The 14049-nt window shown below is 41.1% G+C and overlaps 1 protein-coding gene across 1 annotated transcript in view; it reads left to right on the top strand.

Moving 5' to 3' along the window:
* Positions 1-289: 289 nt before the first annotated feature.
* The window catches only part of ahcyl2b (adenosylhomocysteinase like 2b), a 39119-nt gene continuing 25359 nt past the window's right edge, over positions 290-14049 (top strand). The window contains exon 1 of the mRNA XM_020092477.2: positions 290-705. Within this exon, the coding sequence (XP_019948036.1) occupies positions 370-705 (336 nt within the window). The 5' untranslated portion in view covers positions 290-369. The remainder of the gene's footprint in view (positions 706-14049) is intronic.

The following is a 14049-nucleotide window of genomic DNA, read 5'->3' as shown; positions in this document are numbered from 1 at the left end:
ATGTGGCATGAACCGTGTTTGTTTTGTAGTTGCCCTTTTTATTATGAACCTCATTTCCCATGATGCACTCCGCAGCGCAGCTCTCCCTGCATGGCAATGTAGTTGAAATGTCAGATAACAGTGTTTGTCCTCTGGTTGGGATACACGTGTCAGTGGTTTTGTTGTTTTCACAGCAAAATGATAAACACTTTTAAAATGTCAGTCGTGTTTACATCATTGGTATTAAAGGTGGCCTACAGGTGGGAGGGTTCCAGACACTAAGAGGAACTACGGGGACCACAATGCACCTCGGCCGCAGTCTCTCCGTTACGTTCACATCCGCTCGACTCTCCACCAGTGTTGGAAAAAAGACTTTGTGGAAGTGCAGCGATGTCAGTCCAGGTTGTGGCAGTGAAAATGGCAGAGGTCGAACTCAAAGACGTCCCCAGCGGCAAAGGTCTGCCGGCCGAGTCTCCTGTGACACCCACGTCGGAGGGCAAGAGCCTCGGCCGGAGCGACCCCCACGAGGCCGGCTCCTCCGCCGCCGCTTCCCCGACAGCGGAGCCCTCCGTGAAAGCCGGGGACTGCAGCCCGGGCTTGCTCACCCCGAACCCCGCGAAGATGCCGCAGACGTCGGCTATGAAGCGCACGGACCCGCAGCAGAACGGCGGGGAGGCTTTTGTCAACCGTGACGGCACCGTCGCCGAGGCTCCGCGGATGAAAAAGGTGAGGACCGGGACATGTTTTTCCTCCATAAGTACCGACATTCTCGCTGTTACCGCAGCTCGCCGCAGCGAAAGCTCCGCGGAGTAGCTGGCATTGTGTGGCGATGCTAACAGGCTAGCTGGTCCCCAAAGCTGATTCAGCTGCGGCAGTTTACGCTTTAAATGATGGTGTCTGGTGCTAATAACACCGCCGAGAGGCTAATGAAGGGCTGGACGTGTTTTTAAACAGATTTACCCTCTTAATTTAGGCTGACATGGCTAAAACTTCAGGGCATGGACGTTAACTGGAGTCTCCAACTGTTGTCACAAGTTTTGTTGACAACAGAAGGAGAACGATCTTCTTAAGCTAAATGGATGTTTGACAAGAAAACTATCCTGCACCTTCCGCAGAATAAAAACACTCACACACTTTATCAAAAACCTAACTTGGGTTCCTACCCGTTAGTTCATAAATGTCCATTTTGATCAACGCTTAAAAAAAGAATTGGACTTCCACTCATGTTTCACGCGGTGCCATGTTTCATCAAGGTGCTAACACATGATATACTGTATGAATGTATGCTGGTTTTCAACATGTCCTTTTAGGTTGCTACATGACCAACATATTCTATTTTAATCCATAACAAACTTTACTATTGCTGATCTGTGTGCTTTGCCTCGTTGCATCTGTTATGCAGATCTGATTGTCTTTGCTTCTTGCTTGATAATAATGTAAGGTTATTCACATTTCACTTGCTAAGGATAGGTCTGAATGATCTAATTTGTACAAAACTACAGTCAATAATCTGTAACCCCAGGGCACTCCCATCATCTAGTCCCCTCTTGATTAAACCTTAGAGCACCTCATCTGATACAACCATGATAGCAGCTCCTTCCCTTGTGTCTTCACTCAGAAATCACACTGACTGAACATTTCTTCCTTGGCAAGCAGGGATCTCAAAACTGCCCTGCAGTGTGTGCAGCTTGAATGCACCTTATCTCGATTAGAGCAGAAGTGGATGTTCAGGGCAATGTTCAAGGAAAGAGCTGTTGTTTTATTTCGATAAGGGATCCTTTGAGGAGGTTGCCAGCTTTAATACTTTATTTGATCCAAGTTATTATTTCCAGTTGACAGTGATTTATAGCCCGTGGTCACTGTACTGCACTTTTATCAGTGGTGGTCAGATTCAGGAATTGATTTCCGAACTTAAATTCTAAGATTCTCTCTGATTCATTGACATGATGTGGGCACATGCTCTTAACAAGCTAATTGCTGAAAGTTTTGTTGGGTGTAATTGCGTGCAGGTCAGTCCATCCTCCACTGCTTTGCCATCATTGCAAAATACTAATTCAGTGTGTTTTCATTACAAATGCGTGAGATCAAAAAACTAAAAATATGGGGCTGTCAGAATTGGAAAAGGTTGAAACAAGAGAAAGACCAAGTGGGATGGGACTCACTCAACACCCACATCCATTATTACGCCCCGAAAATCACCCCATCCCATTAGACAACCCCTAAGGGACACTGCTGTACAACAAGACCCACATTTGGAAAACTGGATATTATAGTGTGAGGATGGATTGTAGATGGACAGCAGCTCTGAGCAGATGGCTTTACATACCTCACACTTTCACAGCAAGCAAGCACATGGCAGTCAACCAGCAGCTGGAACCACTGGGCCCACAGGGTGAACCACATTTGAGAGGCAGCGCAAAGCTGGACCTACCAGTAGGCAACAGCCACATCTGGATTATCGAGGAGACAAGGTTCGCTTACAGGACCATGGTACAGAGAGTCAATTTAATTGTATTAATTAAAACTATCACAATTAGAAGATATTTATAGGATTTTGTTCTAAAATATTCCCTTATGTCGCATCAAATTTGTTTCGAAATCTGTACACTTGCTCAAAGGCTAGCTAATTGTCATATTCATATATTATATCCCAGTGTACTAACTGTTAATATCCTTTTATGATGCTTTTATCATTTTTAATCAATTGTTTATATAAAGAGATTATAATAATGCAAAGAGAAAATGTAATTTAGCCAAAGAGGCTACATTGTAGAAGATATGCGCTTATTCTTTATTTTATTCATATTATACAGAGACCAATAAGCCTGAGTAATGGATAATACACATTCCAGATAAATTGGGACATAGATCCATTTATTGTATTAATGTAAACACCCTGTTGTCACTACATTTCTCTGATCAACCAATTCAATGTATATACAGTGGGACAGCAGGTTGCTTGCACCCTATTTATAGATCATGAGGCACAGTGGGTCTTATTGCACACTGCATTATAGATATATGACTACAGCCTGGCTTTCCGCATCTGCTGAATTCTGCCTGCCCAGTGCAGTAAAGTAAAGCAGTGGTGATGCTGATGCAAGTACGTAGGCAGCAGCACTGACTGAGTGATTGGATGACGGGCCGGCATTTAATCCATGCCTTTATCATGTCATCACATGAGGGGGATTAAAAGGCCAGCGGTCTGTTGTAGGTGGGCCCAGATGTGAGCTTTTGGAGTCAGCGATGAGTTTTGTTGAAACATGCCTGGTGCGGCATGCACATCCCTTGGCTTCTGAGAACTTATGGGCGAGACCTCCAGTTGGGAGGGAAGGAAATGAGCAGACCTAGTTTGTCACCCTCATGGCCACAGTATATGTGATTATTGGCTAAAGCTTTAACTAGTCTAGTTTTAATCTCATACAAGGTCAGAAGGGTTGCCTACCTCATTGTCTGTGTCTTATTTGAAGCAGATGATTAACCTGTTCGGCCACACTGACCAAACACAAGACTTTTCACCATCATGTTAAATGACCTTTGACATTTGGGAACAGCTCAACATCCTGTCAGGTTTTAGGAAAGCATGCACAGCAGTATTTGTAAATTACTCCAGAGAATGGTGTGTTGTAAGATCATCCCTCTCTGATGTAAAGTTATGTCACCTCCCACTAAGCCGGTGTTCCTGGTAATGCTCGCTGGTTAACAGGCTTATTGTGACCTGTGGCTGCTCTACCTGGGAAGAAAACCCTGTGGACTAAAATCTGTTTGCAATGTAAAACTGTAGCCTGTACTTCGAGGCTCAAGTTTGTCCTCTCTAATGCTGCATGTTCACTGGCTGCACATACTCTGTTTTCTGACATTTTAACTTGTGAAATTCAACACAGTCTGCCTTTTCCCTGACCCATTGAAAGCCTCTGTGGAGTCCTGTTATATATACACAAGTGTGATGACATAAAAGCAGGCAGGATGATGCTACTTGTGGAATAAATTGCAGCGAAAAACGGTTGGTTATGAAAAAGCAAATAACAGAAGGCTCTCTCTAGTAGGCCTCTAGTTCTATAATAATATAATTTTATTCCATTCATATTCTTACGACATTACAAAGTTTGAGGGATATATAAGAAGTTGATGCACTGTGGCCTGTTAGCATTGTATGTAACTTCATACAAGGCCTCTGAGCATCTGCCTGCCACTGTCCTTTACTACAAAGGAGAATGCATCACTTTCCTTCTTCCAGGCTCTCTCATTTATGCGTAACCTCAGAGATTGAGCTGGTTTGTGTACATGTCTGTTAGTGTGCACACATCGTGGTAATCACACTCATTTTTCCCTGTGGGGATCCTGCCTTCTGTCATCAGTGAAGTCATCGCCTAATCCTACTTCTGTTGTAAACAAATAGTTTCTGAGTGACTTTTTCTCAGCCTGCAATATATGCTGCTGGATAAAGTGATCAATATGTCTGTCCATTAATCTGTTCTGCTGGAATCAATTTGTTTCTGGAGCAGAACTCAAAAACCATCTTTTTCATAATACTTAACAATTAAGTGGATATGGTAGGGAAGTGATGCTATAAGTCTTGATATGTTGGCTTTGCCTGCAGGATGTCATCTGCTGATGACTTGTGTCACCTGAGTGAAAGTCACTGCTTAAGTCACCATAAGTCTGCACTTTTACATATTAAAATGTGTTCCTGGAGTGATTTGCATTTGGATCGGATAGGTTTTATTTATTTCATTTTACATGTCAAGATCTCATCCTGTTTGAAAAGGTTAATCTCTCCGATCCACACTACCACAGTGACTTTTTTTAACTGCACTAAACACATCTGTATTCTGTCTGGTTGAGCTGTGTTTGGCAACAGCATAAAAACACACCAAATGTGAATTTCAGTTTGACTTTTCTGTCTGTCTTTGCCATGGTAGACTAATAGTGTATTTTAAGGCAATCAAACACATCCATACATCCCTGTGCCATGTGTTTTGACGGGTGGAATTTGGCACCACTCTGAATTTAGAGAAATTCCCTGAAAAACAGAGAGGGACACAAAGGAAATGTTGGTTATTGATCTAATGGCCACTCAGTCTTCCACATAACGTACATGAATGTTGAGCTTTCAGCATCTCTACTGGCTCTCAAATCCCAGATCACCTACAAACTCCTCCGGCTCACTTACCAATCCCTCCAAGGCCTCGCTCTGCAATTCATATTTGACCTACTTCGACCCTTCGACCCATCCAGGAATTTGCAATCCTTTGACTGAAGTCTGCTCACCATCCCCAACACCAGACTGCAGAATTTTGGACTCTGAGCTTTTAGCCTGGCGGCACCCACCCTCTGGGATGCTCTGCCAATTGAGATTTGCAATGCCACATCCCCAGTGAAATTCAACTACTCAAAACTTGTCTTTTGAAAATGCATAATACCTGATCTGATACAATCTGTCTTTGTCTCTGTCACCTTAATATGTTCTTCCCCCTCAAATATATAAACCTTAACCCTAACTCTTAAAATGTGCTTTAACATTTTATATTATTATTAAAATAATTATTCAATATTCACAGTCGGTGAGATCACAGCAGGTTTTAGTGAAAGCATTGAAGATGCCACACTGTGTACTCTTGCATAAACTAGTAGTTTTTGAACTGTTCACTATATGGACCAAACAGTCCATATTTGGTGGAAAGCACTGATGCAGTTAAAGCATATTCTTTAAAGAATTGACTGTAGGTGACAGAAGAGAGAGACATGCACACATTTGAGTGTGATATGCTCAGCTGGATGAGAAAAAAGAGGAACTAAAGTAAATGTAGTGTTGAGCCTCCCAACCTAAATTTCCCCACCTCTAATGATTTGAATGTATCCTTATCTTTTTGATGCATTTGATATGGTTTTTAATTATAGCCAGGGTGTCCTTCACATCAGGCCCAGCGCAAATGACTGAATGTCTGTCATATTGAAATGTCTAAACATGGCTGGCTTCAAGACGGCCTATTCATATTGAGAGTAACATTTATATTGGTTTGGAAACCCAGTGACAGGAGATCACCTTAAAGTCCCAGCTTTCTTCTGGCAGCACAGTATTAGATTATGAACAGTTGTGCGGATTCATGTGCTGACAGGAGATTCCATTGGTTATTGATTTATCAGGAAGGACAGGAAGTAAGTTTGAACATTGTCAGAGGTCATTGGGGAAGCCGGTGGTATGATGGACAGACCGTGGCTCAGGGGGAGTGAGAAGAACACAACAGAGAAGGGAAGAGAGTCTGACAAAAATAATAAACCTTGCTGTGTCTGATAATTTCCCTTTTCTTCCTCTGAAAGCTGTAGGTATTAGATTACAGGTGGCATGTTTATGAATGGAAAAAAGACAATGTGTGTATCATTTACATTCTATTGCTTATCAAGGGCCATTTCAGTTTTTATAACATCCATCGAGGGCCATAGTAAATTATTCAACATTTATATCACACTAACTTCTCTAACATAATGACTGCAGCTCCTTTTCTTAAGCAGGTTTTCCAGTTTCGGGTGAGTCAGTTTTGAGAACCCTTCACAGAATTGGATTTTTCAAAACAAATGTAAACTTAAGTGCATGTCTAATCAAAATGCAAAAACCCTCACGACGTTCAAACTGAATTAGTTATTGCTTTGAAGTCATCGTTGTTTTGTAGCTCAATAGGGTTGTCTTTCAGTTTTTTAAGTTTTCAGCTGTTCCATATTGTACTGCGTAGCAAATATGTTAAATTCCTTTTGTTTACTCTTCATGTTCTGAAACCGCACCACACGCCTGAAAGAATTTACAAAAACTCAACAACTGTGCACTTGTCACAGCATGGATAGGTCACAAAAACAAGCCCTCCCTCTTATCATACTCAGCAGTGATCCCAGTCGCAAAAATGACTCATTAGGTAGTGTTTGTTAAGTTTGTTGTTTCTTGTTGGGCTCACAAACTCCAGTGTTAACTTAATCCAAGCAGGTTTGTCATCACAACTCATCCAGTTTATTTCCACATGTTTTGCTGTAATGCTGCTTGAGAGTTATCTTTTTTGTAATTGCAAATGCCTCAATGAAAACTGGTCTCAGTACTCAGCTTTACTTAACCAAAAAATAGTTTTGTCCATTTAATTTGCGAAGTGTAACACTCCACATCTAACTTACTTTTCTTGACAAGTGCCTTGATTCTGGTCAGTGATGTCATGTGAGATATTCACTATTTTCAGGCTTCTTTATATATTTAATATAGCTGTTGCAATAATATTTTTGAATAATTGATTTGCTCGCAGCCTGCAAGTTCCTCATACATGACATATGGTTATACATGCTGTATAGGCTAGTTAACACTGAAAACTAGATAACTGTATGTTTCCACTACTGTGCAACTATCAGGCGGCAGGAAAAGATATGTGCCTAAAAATAAATGTTTGTAGAAACTCTGTGGTGCTGTTTTGTAATTTGACAAGTTTTAGCTCCCTTAATCAACCGTGGAAGAGGTTGTGTGTGTTTGGCCAGCTTTGCCTTCACTTCTCTGGGGTCTATCACTCTTTTTAATGACCTATGAGCGAGAGATTCATTATTCTGTTTTTTCTTTGGTGCTCTCACTCTGCTCTTCTTCAAATTACCATGACACTTAATTTTAATACATTTTCGCTTCATCTCTGTTTTGGCTGGCCCTGTTTTTTTGCCTCACTTTAACCTACTCAACAATACTTTGTACTCTTCGTCAAATCAATCAACAGAATACTGAAAATAAATCACAACTAAGAAATGAGTCCTGTCTATCTAGACTACAATCTACAGCCCTCGCAGAACACCACTTCCTCTGGTGTTTCTTGTTTTCAGGCCTTGTGGCTATCATTCTCACGGTCTCATTGTGTTCCTGTACGGTCTGCCCTGCTGCAGTGTAAATCTCAACATCACACGGCAAAGGCATGTGTGAGATCACACTTCACTAACCAACTTCATACGGGCCACAGAGGCCGACTCAGGAAGCTGTGGGTCCTTTACACCAGTTCTTTCCTATTTGTATTTTAATAGATTGACTTAATTTTTCCCAGAGTACACACACCTATTTGAGTGTAAATACATTGATATAAACCTGCAAATGTATAACTTTAACTGAAAAATGAACTAAAAGTCACAGATTTTAAATAGGCATTTCTAAGAAGAAAAAAGTTAACCCATATATCAAAGCAGGCTTCTTTTATTCAACAATTCTGCTAGTACTACAACTACATACAAAATCTGTGCATAGTCCGTGCTGCAACTCTCTGTCTGCACCTGTCTGATCCTGAACAAACTGAGCCTGACTAGCATCCTGTTATTTGTATCTGAACCTGACCTAATGTTTTACCTGATTACAGTTACGTGCAGTGTAAAAAATCAAGTTGATGGCTAAGCCAGCGTGACCGAACCTGACCTAATCTCGAATATCATTTAAAAATTCTTGTCTGAACCTGGTCCAACCCGTTGACCGGTCCCGACAGGCTCAGGTCTTGTATCTGTACGGCATTGCACACACACACACACACACACACACACACACACACACACACAAACCCACACACAGCTAATGTGTGTTTGAGTGACACTGAGTGTTTTTCTCTGTGCCCTGGCTGAGATATTACATCGAATCAGTATGAAGTGAAACCCATGTATTGGTTTTAAATAAAGCCATATTCAAATGTTAACGCACTCTCAGAAATGTCAGTGTCATTTGAACACTGGTCTTTAGCTCTTGTAATGATCATAGCATACCTTTTGTGACATTTCCAAACAATAGTTAATGAGGATTAACTTGACATTAAAGATGTGTGGCTGTTCTCTCTGTGGGATTGAACACAGTACTTGACCTGCCAGCTCCTGTTCAGGATTTCTGTCAGCATCTGCCATGATACTGCATGTTTGCTGTCGTATTGTTTCCAAATGAAGTTGAAACGTACCAGACGTCATCTGTCTTACACAGCTTTCCAATTTTAGTGTATAGCTGATAGAATGCACTGGCTGTTGTACTTTGAGCCGGGTTTGACATGCCAAATTAAATTTTCACACTCGGTATATTGGAGCCCTAACACTTCCCAAGGCATACAATCAAGTCAGCTTCGCACTGGTTTCTGGCATGTGGCTCTTTGGATTTAGGACTTGATTTGTTTGATGTGGTCTCTCTGTTCTTAATCTGGTATTGGCTTTACCGCTGTCTATGCCTCACTGCTCTTCAGTGTACCACCCACACATATCCAAACGTGTGGTTCCCCAGTTGTAACTCATTTCCTGCTTTGTCATTGCAGCTTGATATAACTGCGTGTACAGCTCATTGAGTTACACATCTCTCCATCTAAAGCTATCTTACACACGCCAGGTTCCTGGAACAGTGAGTGGAGGGAAAAGGAGAGCACTCACTTTTCCTGGAACCTGTCTCTTCACAAGGAACCAACGTAGTGTGAAATTTTAAACCCCTTGGTGTAGTTACAATTGAATGAGTGAGTGAGCACAAACCCATTCCTAGTGTGTGTGTGTGTGTGTGTGTGTGTGTGTGTCTGTGTGTTTGTTCGTGTAGCCTGAGGATCAGTAGACAGTAGTGGACATTTACACTGAACTCGCTATGCAGCATGACGAGGAATGCAGCTCCATACCCGAGCACTGCATACGAACAAAGGGCCAACATTGTGTTCAAAAAGTGCTGCCTCACAAAAGGGCCCTCTCAAAGCCTGAAATGAACCCCCACACACCCATCTGTCTGCCCAGCTTCCTATTAGTCAGAACAAACCACCGATACCCTGGAAGACTAGTCTAGGATAGCATCTGGGCTGAAGCACCTTAGGCCTGGGACATGGATATGCATCCAGACATTCTGGATCTGTCCCTTTGTCTTGATCCGTACCAAAATTGAATTGGTTCTTTCTTGGCCCATGTCTCATCCTTCAAACAAATTTTCTTAGACATCTGTTCAGCAGTTTCTGCATAATCCTGCGAACAGACAAACAAACCAACAAGCAAACAGGTGCAAAAATGTAAAGTCCTTGGTGAAGGTATTGCAAACTAAGCTCACACTAACCAACTATATAGTAGTTCTGCAGGAACAGTGAGCTTTGTTGCCAAAAGTACAGCTAAGTAAATACACCACATATTATTCTTGTTAAGTCATATAGATGGAAAATATTAGTTGCTCTTTTTTGCAAGAGGATTTAAAAAAAACTAATCTAATAGAATAGCTATTGAAGAATTGCTTCACCCTATGTATTTAATATAGATCATTGACCCTATAATGGGTTTATTCAAAAAAGACCAGCACAACCCTCCCGTCTCTGTGACTTCGATGTAATTATACCTTCCCTGCAGGGAGAGACGTCTATTTTAGGCAATTCAAGAGTAGACAAGAAAAGACACAAACATGGAATTCCAGAGATACTATGCTTTAATGTTTGAGTCTTTTGTGTCTAGTACTCTTTAGATTTTCGTTTTTGTTTTTGCTCTCATGAATATTGAAAACTTCATGGTGTCATTTAGCTTAATGATAGACATTAACAATCCATTTGTTTTTCAATCTGGCAAAAGGATTTATTTCTGTCTTCAGAGCTGGAGTGGTAGAATATATGGTGAAAAGAGTGTCCTGATAGAGATGGATGGTCACGTGGATGGATAAATGAGTGGATGGATATACAGTAGACAAAGCTCACTGTTTAATTTGCATAAAAGCCATAGAGTTGTTCATCCACCACTGGGTCAAATGTCATCTACTGTATGCAATAGATTCTTCCCTATGTTTGGTCTACATAGGCGACAAAACCCTGTTACACAACTGAAGTGTGTGTGTGTGTGTGTCATAGTTATAATAGTTAAGGATGATAAAACAACTGGATGCATATTTTATTTGTCTTCTAGGGTAAAACCATATTCCTGTAGTGATTAGCTGCATAAAAATCATAAATGATTAAAAAACATATTCAAAGATCCTACAATTTATTAATGGGATTCCATGAACACTGTCCAATAATCAAATTCCAGTTAAAATTGTTTGCTTATAAGCAAGAAGCCCGATGAAAGCTCTGACTTGTCCTTGAAGGACATGTGAAGCCTGCATTCTTGGCACTCTCCGTCCCGTCAGTGGAAGATAACAAGGAGAAGGCATGTGAAAGAGAAGAAAACATAAGAGAGGAAGCCCTGGGTATAAAGGCTGTTCTCACCACCTCCCTCTCTGTTAAGTAGCAGGTAGGGTTTAATCTGTCACTAAGCCCCATCATTCATTGCCTGTTCTCTTCTAGTATCAGTGTCCCTGGTTTTTACAATGACTATCGGACCATATCAGAAGGACAGAGATTGTTCTAGTGGGTAATGCTGTCATTAGACAGCGATGGATACTTCCCATAGTTTTATATCAGCACTGTGGTCATTCAGGGCAGGAGGGCTTTTTCACCAAACTTGGTGATTTTCATTACCATCCACCAAGAAAGTTGTGTCCTTGCCCTGGTCTGTTTGTTGGTTGGTTGGTTGGTTTGTTTGTCAGCAGGATCCTGGAAATTGGAATTTCCCAAAAACTTGGTGGAAGGATGTGACATGGGCCAAGAAAGAACCCATTAATTTTTGGTGCAGACCCAATAAACTTTTCACTTACTTTAACATTGCAAGATTTTTCTTGGCAATTTCATGGATATCCCACTGAATGATTCATGGATTTTGATGTATTAAATCTGGCCTTGGCAAAAGTATGCACCCTACTCTGTGTCATTCTAGTTTTTATTGATTTATCTGCTGAACGTCTTCAGGTGTTATTTTATTTTTACAGAAATCCAAAATATCCAAATAGATTCCGTTTATTTTGTCCAAGAAAAACATCTTTATTCAATATTCACATTTCAGAAGGATTATTTTCCTCTTGTGCTAACATCGAGCTGACATTTGTTTTTAGTACAAATGTGTGGGCACACGTGTAAGAGCACTGGTAATTGCATGTGGGATCAGTAACTGCCAAGTGTATGCATGGTAATTGTGTGTGTGTGTCTGTTTTACTTGTGTGTGTGTTTTACTTGTGTGTGTGAATGCATGTGTGCATGCATGTGTAAAATTTGAACACTTGTCTGTGTATATAAATCAGCAGGAGCCATTCTTACATCACAGCCCCCCTTAGGGCACCACACTACGCTCTGATACACACGTGCACAGCACTCATACACCAACCATCTCGCACATACTAGCTGCCTCCTCCCTTCTCATCGTGCTATTGGTCAGAGGGGTCAGGAACCATTGACTATTGGATGAGAGGTGGGTAAATGAGCCACAATTGGAGCGGCGACCTTCTCTCAAGACTCATGAAGCTTTTTCTTTGCTGTCAGTCTCTCATTTTCTTGCTCATGCCATCTAACTGCCTGTTGTATGTCACGTATGTGCATAAAAGCACTTTGTCATATTGATAATTGTGCATTGGAGTGACATACCGCCATATTGACCTTGGAATGGACAATGGAATGTCAAGGTCATAACAGCTGGCTCACACATACCTCCCATCTCTACTCATGAGCATTACACAAAGGCATACATTGACAGGCATTCATTCATGGTCTCTTCATGCTATTGTGAATATTTACATAAATATTTGTATCTATTAGTCAATATTTCTTGTCTGCTCTCTTCCCTGTGTGCAGTCAGTGCCTGAGCTCAGCAACTTCAGAGCTGTAACACTAAAAGCGTGGCCTCACTGCTTGAGTCGTACACCAGTGGTCTTAACTTCAGGCTGCCATGATAACCACAGTATATAGCAGAATGGTTTTTAAAATGCCTACTGTTACATGGTATTTATTTTTTCAAAATACAAGATATTCTTTTGAATCTACATGACATGTTTATGAGCTTGCAAACATCTGAAATGTTTGTCTCAACTGCAACAGAAAGGAACTGTATTGCGGCTGTTGCTTTTAATTTTCTCATTAAGCAGACAAAGGTGACTAATCAGTAACTTGTCTCTTAGCTTAGAAAGTGCCACTGATGCGCAAAGCTGAGCATTAGTCAGACGTTGGGTGAAGTGTGGGTGATAATGACACTTACTGTACCATGCATGTATGCAGCCCCCTGCTGGGTGATTAAGACTCAACAGACTTTATGTAAAATTGGTAGGTTGGTATATGAAAGTACAAGTTTGACAAGTATATAAATTCATACATTAAATAAGAAATATATGGAGTTAAATGTAGGAGTTTTAATGTTGCCTTATTTATTTTAATTAATAAAAAAGTGCCATTTTCTCAACGCTAACACAAATTGACAGCAAAATAAATCAATATATAAAATGAACAAAGTGATAAAGAATATATAAAGTATACCCCACTTAACTGTTTCCCATTATAGAAGCTGAGACCACTGGTCATTCAGCTTGCCAAATGTCTGTTAGTTCACAATCTACTGCTCTTGTGTGTAAGTGAAGCCAGGAATCTTCAAGGGACAGTGTGACCCAGTGTGTGAGAGACTTTCCAATAATGGCACCAGGCTTGATTGTCAGTGTATGTGTCAGTCAACATAAGTATCAAACCTGTCAGCTCTGTCATGATACACATGGTTAGCTGGGATTGTACTTGATGTAGCTTCAATTACAGACACAGCGAAGTTGTGAGACTATGCAGAGCAGTGGTAGAACATTACAGGGAGACGAGCAGAAGGAGGAAAACATAGACACCTCTCTGTCTGCTCTGTCTATTTTTGGTTTTCTTCCACACAAGCACAATAGTAATCCAGGAATAGCAGTTGAAAACGCTGAGAAACCTATCCGCACCTATTTTATGTGTCAACGAAGGGCTTCTTTAAAACATGCACATAATAAACTGTTGTGTACTCTCCAGTCTGCATCAGGCTGTATAAGGAGGAGGGTTGTAACAAGGAAAGAAGCAAGGGAGAATGGAAAACAGAGGGCGAAGTGACCAAAATGCAGAGAAAAGAAAGAATGTGTAAGTGCACATCTTCTGCTGTGCGTAGGAGATCTGGAATACAAGACACCCGCTGCTTTGTCCCGCAGCCTCTCATCATGCAGGGCCTAAAAGACAGCTAAACAAAAGGACTGCTTCCAGAGCCAAGGCCAAATGTACAGGT

The sequence above is a fragment of the Paralichthys olivaceus genome, chromosome 23 (assembly GCF_024713975.1).
Source record: "Paralichthys olivaceus isolate ysfri-2021 chromosome 23, ASM2471397v2, whole genome shotgun sequence".
NCBI classification, from domain to species: Eukaryota; Metazoa; Chordata; class Actinopteri; order Pleuronectiformes; family Paralichthyidae; genus Paralichthys; species Paralichthys olivaceus.
This window is presented reverse-complemented; position numbering and strand designations above follow the sequence as displayed.